The sequence below is a fragment of the Arvicanthis niloticus genome, chromosome 16 (genome assembly GCF_011762505.2).
Source record: "Arvicanthis niloticus isolate mArvNil1 chromosome 16, mArvNil1.pat.X, whole genome shotgun sequence".
In the NCBI taxonomy this organism is placed as follows: domain Eukaryota; kingdom Metazoa; phylum Chordata; class Mammalia; order Rodentia; family Muridae; genus Arvicanthis; species Arvicanthis niloticus.
The window spans coordinates 16,983,851-17,008,024 of NC_047673.1; the positions used below are offsets into that span (position 1 = coordinate 16,983,851).

The 24,174-nt window shown below is 40.6% G+C and overlaps 1 protein-coding gene and 1 pseudogene across 1 annotated transcript in view; one reads left to right on the forward strand and one right to left on the reverse strand.

Annotated features, from left to right (window-relative positions):
- The window catches only part of LOC117721719 (disintegrin and metalloproteinase domain-containing protein 32-like), a 110,632-nt gene that overhangs the window by 43,095 nt on the left and 43,363 nt on the right, over nt 1-24,174 (reverse strand). The window contains exons 10-13 of the mRNA XM_034520517.2: nt 19,416-19,497; nt 18,757-18,893; nt 16,629-16,806; nt 145-249 (exon numbers count right to left, since the gene is read on the reverse strand). Of these exons, the coding sequence (XP_034376408.1) occupies nt 145-249; nt 16,629-16,806; nt 18,757-18,893; nt 19,416-19,497 (502 nt within the window). The remainder of the gene's footprint in view (nt 1-144; nt 250-16,628; nt 16,807-18,756; nt 18,894-19,415; nt 19,498-24,174) is intronic.
- Nucleotides 9,778-10,760, forward strand: LOC117721631 (large ribosomal subunit protein uL18 pseudogene; annotated as a pseudogene).

Below are 24,174 nucleotides of genomic sequence, written 5' to 3' on the forward strand. Positions count from 1 at the left end.
TTGAGGCACCAATTTGTTCTCATCTTTCTTTGCTTCAAACGTAATTTTTTTCACATAAAACTGTAGTCATAAGTTGATATACAATATACATTCTGTGTATAATTTACTAGGTGCTTATGTAATGTTACTAAACTTAAACCTTACGTAACAACCTTGGCAGCACCGTGTAAAGGGAAGGCTACTGTCACACTGTAATCCATGTTTCAGATGACAAGATGAAGGATTACAACAGCTTTCAGGCCCACATTGCTGCAAAAGAAAACACATGGCAGTAAGAAAAAAATTGATAGAGGTACGTAATCAAGGGAAATATTAGCAATAGTAGCATGTACAGACAACAATATCCATTAACACTCAGTGCTTCACCAGGTGCTAATAGACTGATATTCTACATCCCTCCCAATCCAATTAGAAGCCATAGAAAAATATAGGAAATAACTTTTTTTCTGAAGTTGTATACAACAGGGAAAAGAACCACAAATCACTACAGAAAAAAAAATCAAAGAAATTAATCCAGAGCTTGGAAGGTGTTTTCCTGAGCAGACCATGATAATTTTAATGATTAGCTAGGGTGGTTGGGGTTAGGGTTACAGTTATAGTTAGGGTTTGACAAAAACAAATTTAATCAATATCTTTTCACAAATCCAGCTCTACAATTATAGATGGAAAACACCAACACTAGGAGAGAAACTACACCCTAGGAAAAAGCAATAAAGTAATATTTTTTTCAACAAACTCAAAAGAAGATAGCCACACAAACAAAAATAACATCAAAAATAGTAGGAAGCAACAGTCACTTTTCCTTAATATCTCTTAACATCAATGGACTCAATTTTCCAATAAAAAGACATAGACTAACAGACTGTATATGTAAACAGGGCCTAGCATTTTACTGCATACAGGAAATGTACCTCAGTGTCAAAGACAGACACTACTTCAGAGTAAAAGGGCTGGAAAACAATTTTCCAAGCAACAAATAAACTGGAGTAGCCATTTTAATATTGAAAGAAAAACTTATCAGAAAAGTTAAGGAAGAACACTTCATACTCATCAAAGAAAAAAAATCTACCAAGAACAACTCTCAGTTCTGAACATCTATGCTCCAAATGCAAGGGCACCCACATTCATAAAAGAAATTTTACTAAAGCTAAAAGCATACATTGCACCTCACACAATAATAGTGGGAGACTCCAACACCCTGCTCTCAGCAATGGACAGATCATGGAAACACAAACTAAACAGAGACACAGTGAAAGTAACAGACATTATGAACCAAATGGATTTAACAGATATCTATAGAACATTTCATCTTAAAACAAAAGAATATACCTTCTTCTCAGCACGTCATGGTACCTTCTCCAAAACTGACCATATATTCAGTCACAAAACAGGTCTCAACAGATACAAGAAAATTGAAATAATCCCATGCATCCTATCAGACCACCACAGACTAAGGCTGGTCTTCAACAACAACAAAAACAACATAAAGCCCACAAACACAGGGAAGCTGAACAATGCTCTACTCAATGATAACTTGGTCAAAAAAGAAATTAAAGACTTTTTATAATTTAATGAAAACGAAGGCACAACATACCAAACTACATGGTATTGGTACGGTGACAGGCAAGTAGATCAATGGAATAGGATTGAAAACCCAGAAATGAACCCACACTCCTATAGTCACTTGATCTTTGACAAAAAAGCTAAAAACCATCCAGCATTTTCAACAAATGGTACTGGTTCAACTGCAACATGTACAAGAATGCAAACTGATCCATTCTTGTCTCCCTGTACAAAGCTCAAGTCCAAGAGGACCAAGGACCTCCACATAAAACCAGATACACTAAAACTAATAGAAGAGAAAGTGGGGAAGAGCCTCAAACACATGAGCACAAGGGGAAAATTTGCTGAACAGAACGCCAATGGCTTATGCTTTAAGATCAAGAATCTTATGATCTAAGAATCAACAATCTTATGATCTATGAATCAACAAATGGGACCTCATAAAAAATTGCAGAGCTTCTGTAAGGCAAAGAACACTTTCAATAGGACAAAATGGCAACTAACAGATTGGAAAAAGACCTTTACCAATCTTACATCTGACAGAGGGCTAATATCCAGTATATACAAAGAACTCAAGAAGTTAGACTCCAGAGAACCAAATAACCCTATCAAAAAAAAAATGGGGAACAGAGTTAAATAAAGAATTCTCAAATGAGGAAACTAGAATTACTGAGAAACACCTAAAAAATGTTCAACATCCTTAGTCACCAGGGAAATGCAAATCAAAACAACCTTAAAATTCTACTTCACACCAGTCAGAATGCCTATGATCAAAAACTCAGGTGACAGCAGATGCTGGCAAGGATGTGGAGAAAGAAGAACACTGCCTTCATTGCTGGTGGGATTGCAAGTTGGTACAACCACTCTGGAAATCAGTCTGGATGTTCCTCAGAAAATTGGACATAGTATTACCTGAGGATCCAGCTATACCACTGTTGGGCATATGCTCAGAAGATGCTCCAACATGTAATAAGGACACATGATCCACTATGTTCATATTAGCCATATTTATAATAGCCAGAAGCTAGAAACAAACTAGATGTCCCTCAACAGAGGAATGGATACAGAAAATGTAGCACATTTACACAATGGAGTACTACTCAGCCATTAAAAACAATGACTGCATGAAATTTGCAGGCAAATGGATGGAACTTGAAAATATCATCCTGAGTGAGGTAACTCAGATACAAAAGAACACACATGATATGTACTCACTGATGAGTGGAAATTAGCCCAAAAGTTCAGAATACCCAAGATTCAATCCACAGACTATATGAAACCAAAGAAGAAGGAAGACCAAAGTGAGGATGCTTCAGCACTTCTTAGAAAGGGGAACAAAATAACACACAGGAGAAAATATGGAGACAAAGTTTGGTGCAGAGACTGAAGGAGAGGCCATCCAGAAACTTCCTCACCTGGGGATCCATCCCATATACAGTCATCTAACCTGGACGCTATTGTGGGTTCTGGGAAGTGCTTGCTGACAGGAGCCTGATTTGGCAGTCTCCTGAGAAGCTCTGCCAGAGCCTGACAAATACAGAGGCAGATGCTCACAGTCAATCATTGAACTGAGTGCAGGGTCCCAGATGAAGGAACTGAGGGGGGTTGCAGCCCCATGTGGGGAGCAACAGTGTCAACTGACCAGACCTCCTGAAGCTCCAGAGGATTGGACTACCAACCAAAGAGTACACATGGAAGAACTCATGGCTCTGGCCATATATGTGGCAGAGAATGGCCTTGGTGGATGTCAGTGGGAGGAGTGGCCCTTGGGCCTGAGGGGGTTCGATGCCCCAGTGTAAGGGAATGCCAGGGAGGGAAGGGAGTGGGTAGGTAGGGTAGAACCCTCCAAGAGGCAGGGGGCTGGAGGATGGGATAGGGGGTTTCTGAAGGGGAGACCTGGAAAGGGGGAAACAATTGAAATGTAAATAAAGAAAATAACCAATAAAAGAAAATAAATAAAATTTCAAAAAAAATAAAAAAATAATAATAATGACCATGAAAAGGTTACACAAACACAGGAAAGGAACATGCAGTAACTGTGGGACCATATGAAAAGAACAAACCTTCCAAATATAGGCTTGGGTGAGAAAGAAGAAACCCTGGTTAATGGAATGAACCAGGTCATTAACAAAATTATAGAAGGAAAAAATTCCCCCAAACTAAGGAAAGATATACCCATATAGATATAAGAAGCACACAGAATCTCAACTAGTTATCAGATATTCAGGCAGGGACACACACACACCACAGCATAGCATAATTAAAATACTAAATATCTAGAGCAAAGTAAAACTATTAAAATCTGTAAGAGAAAAGAAAACAAAAGTCATGTATAAAGGAAAACACATCAGAATATTTCTCAATGAAAGCTGAAAGCCAGGAGAGTTTGGAGCAATGCATCCCAAGTTGTAAAAGACCATGACCAACAGCCTTGTCTACTGTACCCAGAGAAAGCACCTTTGATCCAAGAGCTAAATAAAGTCAACCATAGGTCAAGAGGTGGAGCAAGTCATCAGCTGATAGGGAGTGAACATAAGTAAGCAGAAAGAAAGGAGGGTCTTTGAGTTTCAGGGCATTTAAGACGGCCTAGGGAAGGAGAAAAAGTTTTGTCCCCACCCTACCCCTCTCCCAGGACATCAATGGAATAGGAAGGTCAGCTGGGTGCTTCCTCTGCCTCTCCGAACTAGCAGGTTTTCACCACAGTGTCTGGCTCCTGAGTTCATTTGGAAAATTGAACGTTCAGAATTTAGTTTTATAAAACAACAGAGAGACAAAAAACATGTGATTGTCTCATTAGATGAAGAAAGGCCTTTGACAAAAATCCAATGCCCCTTCATGCATGACAAAAAGATCTGGAAAGATAAAACTGGAATAAATGATATTTTCAACAGCACATAGTCAAACTGGACGGCTGCTTGTAGAAGAACCCAAATCGATCCATACTTATCACCTTGCACAAAACTCAACTCCACATGGATCAAAGACCTCAACATAAGGCCAGATAGATTGAATCTGTCAGAAGAGAAAGCAAGGAATAGTCTTGAACTCATTGGTAAGGACAAAGTGACAGGTAACAGAATGATAAAAAATTAACAACTACACACCCAATTGAAGGCTAATATCTAAAATATACAAAGAACTCAAAAAAAAACTAGACACTAAGAAAACACATAACCCAATTTAATTCAAAAAGGCTTTCAAAAGATGAAAAATAAATGTTCAACATCTTTAGTCACCAGAAAAATGCAAATCAAAGCTACTTTGAGATTTTATCTTACACCAATCAGAATGGCCAAGATCAATAGGACAGATGATCGCTGATGCTGGCAAGGATATGGGGTGAGGGAAACACTCATCCAATGCTGGTGGGGGTGCAAACTTGAATAGCTACTATAGAAGTCAGTATGGCAGTCCCTCAAGAATCTAGGGATATATTTACTTCAAGATCCAGCAATACTACTCTTGGGTACAGACCCAAAGGACTCTACATCATACTACAGAGACCTTTGCTCAGTGATGTTCACTGATGCTTTATTCCTAATAAGTAGAAAATATAAACAGTCTATATGTCCATCAATGAATGAACGTATCAGGAAATGTGGTACATTTACACAATGGAATGTTACTTTTTAAAAAAAAAAAAAAAAAAGGAAAGAAAGAAAGAAACAAAATCATGAAATATGCAGGTAAGTGGATAGAACTAGAAAAAAATCCTGAGTGACATAACCCAGTTCAAAATGACTAATATAGTATGTCTTCTCTCATATGCCGATGTTAGTTTTTAAGCCTTTGAAAAGCATGATACCATCTGAATAACCACAGAGGTTGGTTATTCAGAGTAAGGAACAATGCAGGGAGGGAAGGATCTCCCAAGTAAAGAGAAATAAAATATACAGTTATAAAGAAACAGGGAGAATGGAACAGAAGGATTAATTGGAGAAGAGGCTAGAAAAGCAAGGTAAGGGAGGTAATATGGGGAGGGTCAGCTAACATTAGGGGCCATTTAGTGGGTCATATAGGAACCTACTACAATAGAAACTTCTTAAAATATATACATATATTAAAGAAATTTAAATGGAATCACCAAAATGGAGGAGACAACGATCCAACTAAACATCTCTTGCTACCAAATAAAACCTCCAGTCCCAAGAATGTGTTACATCTTATCAAATTATTAACCCAAGAAGCCCCATGAAAGCCCCCAACAAACTTAAGCTGCTGCCATGGCTATTTTCTCCATGAACTTGATGGCAAGGCTCTATTGCTGAAGAGAACACTTAACTATCTCACTGAACACAGAGAAGTTGAGCTGGTGACTACCTAGAGCCATCATCCCTACTGACTGACATTCATGGTACTGGAAGGTACTCTGCACACTAACCAGAGGAGAAAGGTTAACACTTACTCTGCTACAAAACCCTTTGATCAACAATGGCGGCCAGCCTGCATGGTCACTGCACAGGGGTACAACAGTGGCACAGATGTTGTGGGAGTAACCACCCATTGGCTCGATTTAAGACTACATATGATGGAACCCATGTCTGATGCTGATCATGTAGCCAAGAATTTGAGACTAGATAGGCCATGGATCTAGCAACAAACCATATACTGCCAGAGGAACATAGCAATAAAATAACTACTAAGTGTTCTCCTAAAGTAGATGAGAACAAACACAGAGACCACACAATGTGCAGAGAGTACGAGACCATGGAACACTCAGTCCTAAATGGGATGTCTCCATCAAATCCCTCTCCTCAGAGGGACAAATGCCAAAGAGTGGGTAGGAAGATTGTAAGAGCCAGGGGCGATGATACCAAAGAAACAGTGTCTTCCAACACCACAAGACTGACACACGCATGAACTCACAAAGGACTATGACAGCATGCACAGGGCCTGCACAGATCCAAGCCAAGCAGGGTCTCTGAACTGAAAGGGAGAAGTCAACACAAGCTCCCATCCCCAACCAAGAAGCTATTGGCAATTAACAACCACTTGCAAAAGAAAAATTTCCTCAAGGGAGTTTCCCTGTATATACAAACCACAGTTAAGGTCAGGATCCATGCTTGGCAGTAAATGGTGAGCAAAAAATGAACTCAGGGGTATTTCTGGAGATGTTTTTGCCTTGTATTGCTTCCTCTGGGCCTTTTTTTTTTAAAACCCTTTTGCACATTACTGGTATTTTTTAAAAAAAAAAAAAAAACCTTTTTGTGTATTACGGTTTTTAGTTCTGAGCTTTAATGAGTGTGTGTGTGTGTGTGTGGTGTGTGTGTGTGTGGTGTGTGTGTGTCTGTGTGTCTGTGTGTATGTCTGTGTCTCTCTGCGTGTGTCTGTGTCTCTTCTCTCTGTGTGTGTTTCTCATGCTCTTTTTAAGTTTCTTTTTGTTTATTTGTTTGTTCATTTTGTTTTAACCTTGTCTGTCTATTAATTTGCCTTAAGATGGAGAAGAAGAAGGCATGGATTTGGAAGAATAGGGAGGACATAGGAGATGTGATAGAAGAAACATGAGCAGAATATATTATGTGAAAATAACTTTATTTTCAGTCACAAATAAAATAAAAATAATTAACACTCAAAAACTCCTTATATACAAATGGCAAACATACTGAGAAAGAAATCAGGGGAACTGTGCCTTCCAGGTTAGTCTAAAAATTAATAATAATAAAAAAAACAACCAAACAAAACAACAACAACAAAAAATACCTTGGGAATATTTAACCAAGCGAATAAAGAACTTACATAATAAAAACTTGAAGACATTGAAGAAAATTTAAAAGATACCAGAAGAAAGACAACTCTTGTTCATGTAGGATTAATGTTGTTTAAATGGCCATCCTATCAAAAGCAAGCTATAGATTCAATGCAATCCCTAATAATTCTTCGCAGAAATTGAAAAAATCTGAAACTTCACACACACACACAAAGGAAAAAAACAGGATAACTAAACAGTCCTGAGTAACAAAAGAACTGCTGGAGATATCATCACAGATTTCAGGTTGTATTACAGACATACAGTGATTTAAAACAACATGATATTGGTACAAAAACAGACTTGTTGAATGGTGGAATCTACTAAAGATACAGACATATGTTAAAACACCTATAGACATACAAGCCTTGAGAAAGAAGTAAAAAATATACAGTGGAGAAAAGACATCATCTTCAGCAAATGGTGGTGGTCAAACTAAATAGCTGGAGTTAGAAGAAGAATACTTCATATTATTCACAGAACAAAACTCAACTCCAAATGGATTAGTGATATCAACATAAGACCAGACACCCTGAATATGATAAAAAATGAGGAATAGATTTGACCTCACCATCACAGAAAAGGATTTTTCTCAACAGAAGAACACTGCTAGCATAGGCATTATGACCAATGGCTAATAAATGGTACCTCATGAAGCTGAAAGATTCTGCACGTCAGATACAAGATCCAGATATCCCATTCTTGGGCATATACCCAAAGGATTCCAAATCCTACTAAAGAGATACTTGATGATCCACGTTCACTGATGCTCTGTTCATAAATAGCCAGAAACTGGAAACAACCTAGATGATCAGCTAATGAATGGGTATAAAAATGTGGCATGTTTACACAATAACATATTATTCAGCTGTTAAGAAAAATAGAATTCTGTGGTTTGCAGGTAGAGTTGAGGGCTAGAAACAATCATCCTGAGTTAGGTGATCTAGACTCCAAAGACAAATATTTCATATTTTCTCTTATATGAGAATGTTAGCTTTTAATATTTAGATATGTGTGCTTCAATTAGAATAGCCATAGGTACCTCTTAAGGGACCAGGGTGTAGGGCTGGATCTCCCAAGGAAGGCGAACCAGAATAGTGTTATGGAGTAATAAAGGAGAAACTAGAATAGGGAGAGGTAGGAACCAAGAGTAAAGGAGCAAATATGCAGAGGAACAGATAATATTAAGGGGCTTTTGAAAACCCATATGGAACCCTACTACTGTAGAAGTTTCCATATGTCTTAGTTAGGGTTTCTATTCCTGCACAAAAATCATGACCAAGAAGCAAGTTGGGGAGGAAAGGGTTTATTCGGCTTACACCCCACATTGCTGTTCATCACCAAAGGAAGTCAGGACTGGAACTCAAGCAGGTCAAGAAACAGGAGCTGATGCAGAGGCCATGGAGGGGTGTTACTTACTGGCTTGCTTCCCCTGTCTTGTTCAGCTTGCTTTCTTATAGAACCCAGGACTACCAGCCCCGGATGGCACCACCCACAATGGGGTGGGCCCTCCCACCCTTGATCACTAATTGAGAAAATGCCTTAGAGCTGTATCTCATGGAGGCATTTCCTTAAGGATGGCTCCTTTCTCTGTGATAACTCTAGCTTGTGTCAAGTTGACACACAAAACCAGCCAGTGTGTGTGTGTGTGTGTGTGTGTGTGTGTGTGTGTGTGTGTGAAAAGAATTTAAATGGAGTCACCACAAAATGAGGAAGCCAATGCCCCAACTAGGCATCTAATGCCACTAAGTAAAACCATCATTACTAGGGATGAGTTACATTTTATTGAGTCATGGACTAAAGTAGTCCCATAGAGTCCCCCAAATATCTCAGGCTACACTCTCCACAATCTAATGGTAAGGCCCTATTGCTGAAGACAACACCTAACTTACTATGTTGAACACGGATAAACTGAGATCGTGATCAACTAGAAGCTTCATCCCTATGACAAGCCTTCATAATATAATGCTGGGAGGCACTCTGTAAGCTATCGAGGGACAAAGGCAATCATCAGTTATTCCGCTCGCTATAAACCTACAGCAGCCATCTCCCTGCCAGATATGCAATAATGGCACAAATGTTATGAGAATAACCACCCACTTTAAAAATTAGATTTATGATCCACTTTATGAGATGGAACCCAGACAACCGCGATGAAATGGGTCATGGACCCCAGGGGAGCATACACTGTGATAATCCGGCTTAAGATGCTTAGCAATAAAGTGACTTCTCATGACATTTTCGCACCCATAGATCAGTGCATCACTCAGCACTCATCGGTGGCTGGTGGTCAACAAACAGACCCACAACTGGACAATGTGCAGAGAATAAGAGACTTTGGCGTATCCAGCCCGAAAAGGGATTCTTATATTAAACCCTCTTCTCAAGACTCGGGGAGCTATACAGAAAGAGAAGGCAGAAAGATTGTAAGAGGGTCTTTTCTCCCCCTAGCGGCCGACTCAGCAGGTCTGTGTGGAGCCGCCATTGCTGGTCTCTGTTCCGCAGGATGGGGTTCCTGAAACTTGTCAAGAATAAGGCCTACTTTAAAAGATTCCAAGTGAGATTTAGAAGGCGACGAGAGGGTAAAACTGACTACTATGCACGGAAACGATTGGTGATCCAGGACAAGAATAAGTACAACACACCCAAATATGGGATGATAGTTCGTGTAACTAACAGAGATATCATCTGCCAGATTGCATATGTCCACATAGAAAAGGATATGATCGTCTGCACAGCATATGCACATGAACTTCCAAAATACGGTGTGAACGTTGGCCTGACAAATTATGCTGCAGCCTATTGCACTGGCCTGCTGCTGGCTCGCAGGCTTCTGGATAGGTTTGGCATGGACAAGATCTATGAAGGCCAAGTGGAGGTGAATGGAAATGAATACAACGTGGAGAGCATTGATGATCAGCCTGGTGCCTTCACTTGCTATTTGGATGCAGGTCTTGCCCGAACTACAACTGGCAATAAAGTTTTCAGGACCCTGAAGGTAGCTGTGGATGGAGGCTTGTTACCCTCATAGTACCAAACGATTCCCTGGTTATGACTCTGAAAGCAAGGAGTTCCATGCAGAGGTGCATCGGAAGCACATCATGGGTCAGAATGTGGCAGACTACATGCGCCACCTAATGGAGGAAGAGGAAGATGCGTATAAGAAACAGTTCTCGCAGTACATCAACAACAATGTAACTCCAGACATGGAGGAGATGTATAAGAAAGCTCATGCGGCTATCCGAGAGAATCCAGTCGATGAGAAGAAGCCCAAGAGAGAAGTGAAGAAGAGGTGGAATCATCCCAAATTGCCTTTTGCCCAGAAGAAAGACTGGGTTGCTCAAAAGAAGGCAAGCTTCCTCAGAGCTCAGGAACGGGCTGCTGAAAGCTAAAGCAATTTTCTATGAAGATTTTTTCATAAAGACAATAAACAGATTGATCAAGCAAAAAAAAAAAAAAAAAGATTGTAAGACTCTGAGGTGGTAGATGACTCCACAAAAGCAGACACAACAAAATTGATATGCATATGGACTCTGAGAGACTGTGTCAGCATGCACAAGACCTGCACAAGTTCATCAGACAAAATCCCAGCACTGAAGAGAAGTGGACACAAAGTCTCACCATTACTAAGAAGCTCTTTGCAGTTGATATGTTTTGGAAAGGGAAAACCAGTTTTCTTTTATTGAGTGACACTAGGTATATCAAATAGACTCCGGGGCAGGCCCCATGCCCAGGAGTCATCCTCTTATGGATTCTACGGGTTTGTGTACTTCTCATTTTCTTTCGGTACTTTTTGTCTTGTTTATTGGTTTGATTTGCTTTCCCCTTTTTGTGTTGGGAGGGAAAACAAAATTGAGTGAGTTAGGGAGAGAGTGGGAAGGATCTCAGATGTGAGGTGGGATAGAATACAATGAAAATTCATATTAGAAAATTAACCAGAAAGAGCACCAATAAATAGCAATAAATGATGCAATTTAAACTTTGAGGAGAAAAAATCAAAGACAAAGCCAGCAGATGATGAGAAACAATAAAAATCAGAGCAGAAGTTAATGGAGCAAAATCAAATAAAACAACGCAAGGGATCAATGACTCTAAGACCCACCTTCTTTTCGATGATAAACAAGATTGACAGAAGCTTGGCCCAACTAGATGAAAGAAAAGAGGATCCAAATTAGCATTATCAGAAATGCTACAAAGAAATTCAGAATGTTGTAAAGAAATACTTTAAAAGCTGTACTCTGAAGCTGGAAAACCTAAAAGGAGTGAATTCATTTCCACATTCATCCAAACCACCAAGGTTAAAGAGATCATAACAAATGAAGAAATTAAAATACTTATTTAAAAAAAAAAAAACCTCCCAAGTTAAAAAAAATAGCTGAGCTGCAGATGGAGTCACAGCAGAATCCAATCAGACTTTTGAAGATCTGCAATAAATGCTTCTTAATTTATTTTTTTAAAAAACATATAGAAACATAAAGAGCTCCTCCAAGCTCATTCCAGTATTAATTTAATATCAAAGCCAGGTATACACACACACACACACACACACACAAAACAAATCAAAAAACAGACCAACATCCCTGATGAATATAGGTGCAAAAATACTAGCCAGCCTAGAACAAGCACTTACCAAGGTCATCCACTGTGATCAGAAATTCAGGGATGGTTCAACAGATGTAAATCAATAAGTGTAATCAATCATATAAATAGGCTCAGTAAATGGAGAAAGAGACTTCGATGAAAATAAATCCAACCTGTTTTCATGATAGAAGTCCTAGAGAGTATAGGACATGAGGGACCCTCCCTCAACATAAAGGCTCCATATGACAAACCCGCACCCAACACCATCCTAAGTAGAAAAAAACTTGAAGCAGTCCCATTGAAGTCAGGAATAAAACAAGGCTGTCCACACCCTTTAACTCCCTTTCAGTATAGTGCTTGAAGCACTGTGTGAAGCATTAAGTTCATAACATGAATTCATAGGGATGCAGATAGGAAGAAAAGTTAGAATACCCCTGATGGCAAACAATATGATAGGAGATCAGGAAATTTTACCAGAAGGCTTCTAGAATCAATCAATAATTTCAACAAAGTGGAAGAATACAATATCAACTTAAAAACTCTGTAGCTTTTCTATACATCAACAGCAAACCTCCTCAGAAAGAGGTCACAGACATACTCCCATTTAAAATAGCCTCAAAGACAGTAACTTTTGAATAAACCTAACCAAGCAATCAAAAGGCCTCTAAAATGAAAACTTTCAACTCTCTGAAGAAAGGTATTTAGGAGGACAGAAAACAGAATGATTCTCCTATGTTCATTTATCTATATAATTAATATTATGAAAATGACCATCTTCCAAAAGCAACTAGATTCAATGGGATCCCAATCAAAATACCCCCAAAGTTCAACATGACTCCATAATTAAAAAAAATAGCAAAAATTAAATATAGAGTGTCTTAGTTATGGTTTTAGGGCTGTGAACAAACACCATGACCAAAGCAACTCTTATAAGGACATTTAATTGGGTCTGGCTTATAGGTTCAGAGGTTCAGTCCATTGTCATCAAGGCAGGAACATGGCAGCATCCAAGCAGGCACAGAGCAGGAGGAGCTGAGAGTTCTACATCTTCATTTGAAAGCAGCTAGTGGAAGACTGACACCCAGACAGGTAGGATGAGGGTCTTATTGCCCACACCCACAATGACACACCTACTTCAACAGGGCCATGCCTACTCTAACAAGGCCATACCTCCTAACAGTGCCACTTCCTGGGCCAAGCATATACAAACCACCACACAGAGGAATAACCTGTACCTCAAAAAGAAAGCCAGAGCCCCAATCACACTGAGTAGGAAAACTCTGAGGTATGCCTCGAGGTGTGTGGTACCAGAAGACAACTCCATTGTTGGGCCTTGGAAGACGTAACTCCATTTAACCTGCAACCTTCAATCACGTAACACAGGTTGAGGTCTCCACCTCCAGAGATTTAAATATTAATGAGTTATCTAAAGGCCAGGGCGTAGCTAATTAAGTTATTCCCTCCCCTTTTCTTTTCTTTTTTTTTTTTTTTTTTTTTTTGTTTGTTTGTTTTTGTTGTTGTTGTTTTGGGTTTTTTTTTTGGTTTTTCGAGACAGGGTTTCTCTGTGTAGCCCAGGCTGTCCTGGAACTCACTCAGTAGACCAGGCTGGCCTCGAACTCAGAAATTCTCCTGCCTCTGCCTCCCAAGTGCTGGGATTAAAGGCGTGCGCCACCACTTTTCCCTTTCCCTATAAAATTAGATTCCCTTGGCTTTTGGCAGGGGAAGCGCATACCACCTACATCCATTTACCATGTCATGAACAATAAAAGCTTTGGAAAACCGGACTCCACGTGTCGCCTGATCTGCCACCGCCGGATTCCCAGCCTTTGGAAACTTGAGCCACCCACCGCCAGCCCGCTTTGGTTGTACCAATATGGGACCCTCCGCTGGCTGGCAGCGTGGGAAGCCCGCCCGGGACCCTGATGCCAGACCTCCGTGGGACCCGGCCACCGGACTCCCTCATCCCCCACCCCCGCACGTGAGATTTTTTTCCCCATACTCCATCACTTTTCTTCAGATGTCTTAGTCAAAATACTAAGATAACAGACACATTAAGAGCTTCCAAACAGGAAAGAAAAAAGTTAGAATACACATTTTAACAAAATAAAAACATGATCAGACATTTAGGAAAAGGAAAAAACAACTGATAGACAAGTAAATATGCAAATACAAAATTCAGTACATTTTTAGTATGTCTAACATTTTGTCATTGTATTCAGTCACTGTATATATTGCAATGTGATGTAAGGATGTTCTCACAGAAGTATATATTGTACAGTGAACATATTCCCCTCCATAGCCCTCCTCCACTCCTCTACCCCCGCTTCTTCACTCTTCCTCTCCCCTATAAGTCTCCTTTATTCTCCAGATTAACTTTTCTTTCATGTAATATATGCATACATGGTTATGCACTTATACAGTGTCTAAGAACCACATAGGAGAGAGAAATGTGCTATACTTGTCTTTCTGAGACGAGCTTAATTCACCTAATATGATAATCTTTGTTTTCTGCAAATGATACTTCAGCACTGCCTTTTCCATGCGCAAGTAACAGATACCTGTGGAAGAACTCACAAACTCAATCCCATACACACAACCCTACAAGGAAATGCACAGGGATAAATCTAATCAAGAACGTGACTAAGCCACAGAAAGCGGGGAAAGTGGGGAATCCTACTTTCAAACACTGGAAGAATTGACATCGATAAAATGCTCATACTGACCAAACCGATAGAAAGCACCAACAACATTCCTACCAAACTAACAAGGACATTCTTTAGAGAAATGGGGGGAGGATCTAAAATATCTGTAGCATCACAGAAGACTATAAATCCTCAACATAGGAAATGAAACAGGAAGGTACCACCCTACCTGAGGACTAAATATACTAACAAGTTATAACATCAAACACCATGGCACTAACAGAGCAGTGGGAGCACTGGGCAAAATAGAGAAGGCATGGACATGCCCCTGTGTCACAAAGAAAGCAGACACATGCAGAGAAGGCAGGGGCATGCTCTGTGTCACAGAGAAGGCAGGGACACTCTCATGTGTCACAGAGAAGGCATGGACACACCCTTGTGTCACAGAAAAGGCAGGGACACTACTGTGTCACAGTCAGTGGTTTTGTAAGTGGGAGAAAGTGTGCTGTGGGGTCCCTATACAAAATAAAGGTGAAAACCACCATGGCATGATGCAATGTGGAAAAATCTCAGAAATCCTACACAAAAAAAGGGGGGAGGAAAGGAGGGAGGGAGAGAGGGAGGAAAGAAAAGATATAAAATAAAAAATATAAAAAAGATATAAAAGAAGCAGATGCTACACCAACCAGCTCAGCTGAGGTGAACTGCTCTGACAGGCCTCATAACTCAGGCTGATGGGAGACGAACACAAATGGGGAAACCCAAGAAGGGTGAGAGAAGGCTCAGATCGTCAGATTTTGTATCTGACACTTGTCAGGCTCGTCATCCCGACTGTGTGATTAGTCCCTTTTATTACATGATTTTTAAATTGATTTAAAATAGATCAGTAAGAGTGAAGGAGGAGGACTTGTTTTGCAAAATAGTAGCAATCTTTTTTGATGGCATATGCAAACCAGCAATTCATGCCTATGTGTGGGAAAAAAACACCTGGGGGGGGGGAGTCCGACAGCGGGGTCTCAGGCGGGCTTCCCACACTGCCGGAGGAGGGTCCCACATTCATGCAGCCACCGAGGGCAGGCCTGTGGCTGCATTGAGAAGGTTCAGGGTTCCAAAGGCTGGGAACCTGGTGGTAGGCGCAGGAGACACGTGGAGTCCAGTTTTCCAAAGCTTTTATTGTTCATGGCGTGGTGAATGGGTGTAGATGGTTTGCACTCCCTACCCCCCCCAAAAGCCAGGGGAGCCTGGCTTTTATAGGGAGGGGGAAAAAGGGAGGAAATAATTTAATTAGCTACGCCCCCTGGCCTTTAGATAACTCATTAATATTTTAATCTCTGGAGATGGAAACCTGTCAATCACTCCCTCTACCTGCATCCTACATGACTGAAGGGCGCAGGTTGAATGGAGATCAGACCCTGTGTTCTGGGGGGCGTGGCTGAACCCACAACCCAAGAACCAGGATACCGATTAAGGAGGGCAATTCATGCCTATGATATGAAAAGCCCTGCTATGTCTATATGATGATTAAGGAGGTCTGCGCTATCACTAGAGTAACTGCACTGCCAGGAAGCACTGTACTCTGGACTCAGCATTCACATACAAATTCCTCAAACAGACTACTGATGCCGTGGGAAAGCTACATTCTAAAAATTACATACTGGGCTGATGACAGATTGAACTCAAACATATTTATGAAATTGGCAAAGATTTAGAAGCACTCATGTGTTTCACTTAAATGGTACCTTCAGTCCTTTGTGCCAATCCATCTGTTTTGCAGCACATTCTGAAGTTGCTCAGACCCCTCAGGTGGTAGAACCCAAACGATATTTTAGAAAGCACAATGGGGAGTACTGTGCACACCAGTGTTCTTAAAGTTTGCATTGTTCATAGTAATACTATGCATAGTGCTCTGTATAATTTAGAAATGTAGCACAGAAGAAGAAGAAGAAGAGGAAGAGGAAGAGGAAGAGGAAGAGGAAGAAGAAGAAGAAGATAGAAGAATGGAAGAATAGAAGAAGAGGAGGAGGAAGAAAAATAAGAAAAAGAAGAAGAGCTGAAGCAATGAATTTGTTACAAGTTTCCTGAGATGGCACACTTACTTCTTCAGTGCCACAGTCACAAGATTCACCTTCCTCCACTTGGCCATTTCCGCAGACTGCTCTTGGATGCCTTTGCATCTGTGGCTTATTCTGCAGACATTTGGCACCCTCGTTCAATTTAAAGTGTTCAAAGTCATTCAGACTGCAATTGCTAAATGACTTCACACCTGCAAATTGCCTAAAAAGGAATTCATATACTGTTATCAGCAGTATACCTCTCAAAGCATAACTCCATAGTATATGTTAGCTTTGTGTTGTTTATTGGTGATAGCAAATACTCCGAAGTGCTCAGTGCTTGTAATCATTCTTGGGGAGGTCACATGATTTTATCCACCACAATACATTTGGTTACTTAAAATAAATTAAATGCAAATAAAATGAAAGCGAGAGCAGAACCCACTGGAGCCTGGAATCCATCTTGAAAGGACTGCCTGTGTTATAAGTGCCCACAGTAAAAACAACAATAAAAGGAGGTCACGAATAACCTAATATTGTATCTCAATGTTCTAGAAAAATAAGAAGCCAAGCCCAAATGCACTAGACAGCAAGAAGTAATGAGGATCAGAGAAGAATTTAAACAAAAACTAAAATAATACGAAATTAAAATAAAAGTAAATTAAAGTAGTGAAACACACAGCTGGCTCTTCAAAAACATTAACAAGATTGACAAGCTTTTGTCTAAACTGACAAAATAAAAGAGAAAACTCAAGTTAGTCCAGTTAAAGACTAAAAGAGAATTACAGAAATAGACTCCAATAAAACCAGAAGATCAATACAGAAAATTTAGAAGAAATAAATTTTTAAATGCATATGATCTAGCAAAAGTAAAACCAAAAGATTTAACAATTTATATAAAACTGTAACAGACAATGAGAGTAATTAAGTCTCCTCATAAACAAAATCCCAGAATCAAATATACTCCCTGCTAAATTTCCTAATATCAAGATTTCAAATGGTTCCACAAAACAGAAAAGGAATATTTCCATACTTGTTCTATAAAACCGACCTTACCCTCAGACCAAAACTGGATAATGGTACAACAGGCAGAATAATTTCTCTGATAAACAGAGATGCAAAACTTCCCTACAAAATACTTGAAAACAGAATTCAAGAACATATTCAGAAGATAGTGGGTCACAATTAAGTTGGTTTAATCCCAGGGTTGCAAGATTGATTCAACATAAGAATGTAGAGCAATACCAAGTATCTTAAAAATAGAATTGTAGGCAGAAGTCACACAATCATTTCAATGAATGCAGTACATCTTGATGTGATAAATGTCTTGAAAAAATTAGGAACAGTTGGAACATGCCTCAACATAATAAAGACTATGTAAGGCAAACCTACAGCCAACATCCTTCTAAATGGGAAAATACTGAGACCTTTTCTTGACAAATCTGAAACAAATGTTCAAGTGTTCCCACTTTTTCTGCTTTTAGTCAATATAACGTTTGAAGTCTTAGCCAGAGCAACAAGAAAGAAGTAAATAACAGGATATGGTGGCACGTGATTTAATCACTGCACCCCAGAGGCAGAAGCAAGCAGATCTCTGTGAGTTAGGACTAGCCTGTTCCACAAGTGAGTTCCAGGCCAGCCAGTGCTACATAGTGAGATCCTGCCTCAAAAACAAAAAGAAGAGGGGACTAGAAGGATGGCTCAGTAGTGAAGAGAGCGTGAGGACCCGAGTTAGGGTCCCAGAGCCCAAGTCAGAAATCTTACAGCTGTGTGTCATTCACCTCCATGGAGATCCAAGTCCTCTGGCCTCCAGCCTCCATGTGTGCTCATGTGTGTGTGCGCTCACACACACACACACACATTCATCATTTACAATAAACTATTTTTTAAAAGAAAATAGAAAAATAAAAAGGAACAAAAGTAGAAAAGGAAAACATCATCTGGAAACATCAAATTATTCTTCTTTACAGATGGCAAGAGTTTGTGGGTAAAGGACCCCATGAACCCCAGCAGAAAACTCCTTCAATAAAGTTACAGGAGTCAGAGAAAACTCTCTCTCTCTTTCTCTCTCTCTCTCTCTCTCTCTCTCTCCCCTTGTACTTGACCTGTGCTATAAGCAAACACAACATGTAACACAAAGGAACCAAAACTGACAAATAAGCAAAGAACTTACATAGCCCTGGGATTCATGATACAGACGGACTCTGAGCAGTGGCACTTCGCAGTATCATCGTATGATATTCCCAGACTGAGCCCCAGCATCTGGGTGAGAATCACCGAAAAGGCCTCCAAAGTCATGTCCTTGGGATACTACCAAAAGAGGAGACACCGATAAATGTACTTTTCCAAATTGCAACTTTTTTTTTTTTTACATTGTATCGAACACTTTACAATTGTGAACATGATTCCTGAATGGGTGAGAACCTGGACTTCCTCTTGGGAAAGGTACTGAGATAGAAGTGTCCCATCAATGCCAAGCTCTACTCATCCCCCATTTTTCAATTCTATTCTCTTCCATTGCTATATTTCTATGTCTATCTCTCTTCATTACAAAGGGGTGTGTCTTAATATAAATACTTACAGACATTCTACATACAACCCTCCACTTTCGTAATCTTCAAGACTATCAAAGTTTCTAAAAGTTGAATGATCCATAACCGCCCCCCACATTGACTGTGTCTCTGCACTGATCTTCCCCCTATGTCCTCTGTCACCTACTCAATCCTGGGTTCTCATCCAGGCCTGGCCAACAGACTTTGTAACCACTGTAACCCCTCCGTTATCTCAGTAACTAGATCTTTGGTCCCTTTTAAGGGTGGAGTAAGTACGTACCATTGTGATTCCTGCGGAGTAGTGGGTAGTACACATCTTCCCAGGATATGTTGCTCCTACGTAATTTGGATACTCATTATAACTAAATACATAAACACATGTTTGTAATTAATCCTAGTGAACAGCCTAGCTGGGGGCAATCTTGAAAAATTAGGCTCTGATTCAGAAAAATCCTACTCTGAAGTAAGTGGAGGCTCAGAGGTTAAATATGTATGAGCCCAGTTGTTTGAAATTTGGAAGATTCTCAGCTAAACTGGGCTAAATGATTGTAAGCTACAAAGCACACAAAGCACCCGTGCCTCTGCTGTCCTTGCAGGTCACCCAAGCCACCAAAAATTGCTGCATGAATTACAATGTGTCACATTTCTCATAGAGAATGTGTCAGTGTCTTGGTGGGGGAGGGATAACTTCGTTTCTTGGCTGAGTTTTTTTTTTTTTTCACTCAGTTTTGAGAAAGAATGATCATAAAAGCACTGCCCTCTGGGAGTTTGACCCCGCTCTCCGGTCTCATGAAGGTTCATGCATGGTGTGACATCCCCAAAGTGTCTGAGGGGATGCACTTTGCGAATTTCAATAAAAAAAAAAAAAAAAAAAAAAAAAAAAAAAAAAAAAAAAAACCCACAGGAAAATGAAAGGAGTGAGGGGAATCAGCAGCTCTTCTGCTAAAGTGCCTGGGCCTAGAAAACAGAAAACAGTGAGGGTGTGGCAGAGGTCTTGCAGAATAGCATAGCTTTATACAAGCTAAGAGCAAAATGAATATCCTCTCACCAGGAGGGGCTTTGTTCAACAGGTCAAGCGTGCAGCCCAGCACAAAAACAAAACATACCAAACAACAACAACAAAACTCCTTGCTTAGAACCTGAGATTGGGAGGGAAGATTAAGGGTGTGATGCAAGAATGAACATAGGTGGATGGGTGTGAATCCAGAGGTCAACCCTCAGGAGCTGGACATCTTTTGTTTGTTTTTGTTGTTGTTGTTTTGAGACAAAGTCTTTCATTGGGACCTGGGGCTATCTGATTAGATGAGGCAGGCTGACCAGAAAGCCCTCCTCAGTACTGCCCCTGCCTCCCTGGTACTGAGATTACAAGTGCCACCTCATTTGACTGTTCACATGGGTGCTGGACTCAAACCCAGGTCCTCAGGAGTGCACAGCAAGCCCTTTATTCATGTGGTGTCATGATTTTAAAAGGCTGGACTCCCTTGCCAAGCAAGATACAGACACTCAGATCCAGGAAGTTCAAAGGACTTTTAAATTGTATGCTCCCATGGCATACACATTAAATTAAGCTATCAAAAGTACAAGGGGGGGGAGAGAGACAGAGAGAGAGAGACAGAGAGAGAGAGACAGAGAGAGAGACAGAGAGAGAGACAGAGAGAGAGTCAGAGAGAGAGACAGAGAGAGAGACAGAGAGAGACAGAGAGAGAGAGAGAGAGAGAGAGAGAGAGAGAAAGAAAGAAAGAAGGAGAGAAAGAGAGAGAGACAGAGAGAGGAGAAATGTTTTTAAAGGCAGAAGAAAATGTCAGTTTACATATAAAGGAATCTATCACAACAATGCCAAGCTTCTTCTTGGAACTATTACAAGCAGGTCAAGAGAGAACGAGTCACCAAAGAAAATAAATTCCCACCCAATAATGCTGTACTCTGAAACCTAACCTTAGGCTGCACCCCAAAACCTAACCATCGGAAATGAAGCCAAGGACTTCCTAAGACGAGCACAGACTGGGGCAATTCATCATGACAGACTCGATGCCCACAAAACACTCAAGGGTGTCCTGCTCTAGAGGCGGCAAAGACCATCACAAAACAAACAGGTACAGAACTCACAGAGGGGCAGACAGGGACCAACCCCACCCCTGCCCCATCTCCACACTCACAGGCCTGGCTCCAATCTAGAAGATCCTGCACTGGCCCAACCTGAGGCAGGCTAGAATCTCTCATCAGAGAGGGTGAGACCAAGGAAACAAGTCTGCACACCCAGTATGTGAACCAAAGCATTTTTGCTGGTTTGCTTATTTGCTATATATTTTTGGATGCGTAATTTAGGAGACTTTATCAAATCTTATAGGGCTGCCTTTTAACTCTGTTGGTTGTTTCCTGTGCAGTGCAGAAGCTCTTTAGTTTCATGTGATCCCATTTATTTGCTGTTCTCAAGGCTGTGGTTGGTTTGCTTGGAGACAGGGTTTTATGTAGCCCAGGCTGGCTTTGGACTCTCTCTATAGCCAGGAATTGTAAGAATGTAATTTCATAATTAATGGATTCTTGGGCTTGGAGTTTCGATTTACACTCAGATATTAACTTCCCCCAGGGACACATCCCTGGGAGAAGCACTTTTCAAAGACTCAAACAAACATTCCAGGAAGAAAGACCCAAGATAAGAGTTTATGAGCCCTTAGCACAATAAAACCTGGGTAAACAGAAGCTACTTAAACTGACCTTCTTTTAAAGATAAGGTGTAAATTTGAGTTACTTAGAAACTGAGCCTGGGAATGGAAACCAGGCTTCAGAATGGCTGTTTGAAATCTTTTTTAATACTGTCCAAGAAGCAATTAACTGTCCTTGTGAACTCTATATATAAACCACCCTTTGCCTCAGCTCAGGGTTCCCTCGAGCAGAGGGGCCCCGGTGCACTGGCCACTATCAATTCATCAATTTATCAATAAACCTCATTTGATTGCAGGGAGTCCCATCTGTGAGTATCCCTGAGGGAGCGGGTCCCATGGTTTTAGATCTTTAAAATCCAACAGGATGATCCCAAACTTCCAATATCCCTGCTGTCCCTGTCTCTCAAGTACTGGGAAGAAGGGTGCATGGCATCCTATCAGTTTATGTAGTGTTGAAGATTGCCAGCCTTATGGATGCTAAGCAAGTGCACCATAACTAAGTTGCATCCCGCTTCCAACCATTCATTAAAAACAAAGAATCCTACCTGAGCAACATCATGGAGCTTTTCCTCATCCTTCCTGCTGTTCTTTTATGGGTTTTTGTGTCTTAGAACTACCATTGCTGTGATCAAACACCGTGACCAAAAGCAAGCTGGCAAGGAAATTGTTTCTTTGGTTTACACTTCCACATCACTGTTCATCATCGAAGGAAGACAGTGCAAGAACTCACACAGGGCAGAAACCCTGGAGGCAGGAGCTGATGCAGAAACCATGGAAGGATGCTGCTTACTGGCTTGCCCTTCGTGGCTTGTTCAGCCTGCTTTCCTACAGAACCCAGGACCACCAGCCCATGGGTGGCACCCCCGCACAATAGCCTGGAGCCTCCCATACCACTTCTTAAGAAAATGCCTACAGGTCAAATCTTATGGGGGTATTTTCTCAATAGAAGTTCTCTCCCTTCATAACTCTACCTTGTATCTAGCGAATATAAAACGAGCCAGCACATTCTGCTATTATATTTAAGTCCTTTTAAGAGAATGTTTTAACTGCATGTATATGTACATGTATGTGTATGTGAGGGTGGGGATGGCCTTGTGAGTGCAGGGACCACCAGTCGTGGGTGCTAGCAATGGAACCCAGTCGTTCAGAAAACCTGTTAAGTTCCTTTAACAGCTGAGTCACCTCTGCGGCACTACACTGAGCTCTTTGATGTTACCTGTTTGTTTTCTATGCAGTACAATAGAGCGAGCTTATTTCGTTACTGTGGATATGGATGCCGAGTGTTCTAAGTACCATTTATTAAAGAGAATGCCTTCCTCATAGTTATGATTTTCTCAACTTTGTCAACAGTCGGTTTGTTGCAGACACATGGCTTCTAGTTTTGTTGTGCCCTAGTCCAGTTTTGTGTTAGAATAATGCTGGCCTCAGGATGAGTTTAGAAAGATTTCTTCCTCTTTCAGCTCTAAAAGGGATGCCCCTGTGTCCATCAATGTTTTTCCTACAGGGCTCAGTAAACTGCTGTAGAGGAGACAAAAGATGTAATAGCCAGAGGGGATGGAAGACACTGAGAAAAGGAGGCCTTTGAGACACAACAGAATCGATGCTCACATGAACTAACAGAGGCCGTGGCAGCATGCACAGGGCCTGCACAGGTCTAACCCAGATAGGAGTCCTAGCTGAGAGCAAGTACAACACACAAGCCCCCATCCCTAATCCAGACACTATCTCCAATAACTGCTCACAAAGAAAAAGCTAGTTCTCTCCAACAGAGTCTCACTATGTACACAAACAACTCTTAAGGGAAGGCTCCATACCCAGAAGTAGATGGTTAACACAAAATGGTTGGTTGGTTGGTTTGTCACTAAGTCTTTCTCACACCTTAAAGAGATGGAGATGAATTTTCTGCTTGGTCTTTGCTGTTTTTACTTGATGCACCAGGACTTCTTGTAACTATCATATGTGTCTACGTCAACTGCTCTCATGTGTCATTTTGTGTCCAAAGTAGAACTAAGTAGCGAAACCTTTGGCCTCTTCAACTTTTTGTTCATTTTGTGCACTGAAAAAGATTTTTTAAAGATGTATTTATTTATATGCGTACGCTGTAGCTGTCTTCAGACACATCAGAAGAGGGCGTCGGAACCCATTACAAATGGTTGTGAACCACCATGTGGTTTCTGGGAATTAAACTCAGAACTTCTGGAAGAACAGTCAGTGCTTTTAACTGCTGAACCATCTCTCCAGCCCTGAAATTGTTTTTATTATATGTTTTTGGTATGTCCATTCAAAGTGCAGTGGTGCATATTTGTGAGTGTTCTAGAGATACATTAAAAGCCAGATAAACACAAATGACCTTAAAATCTTGGGTACTCTAAACTT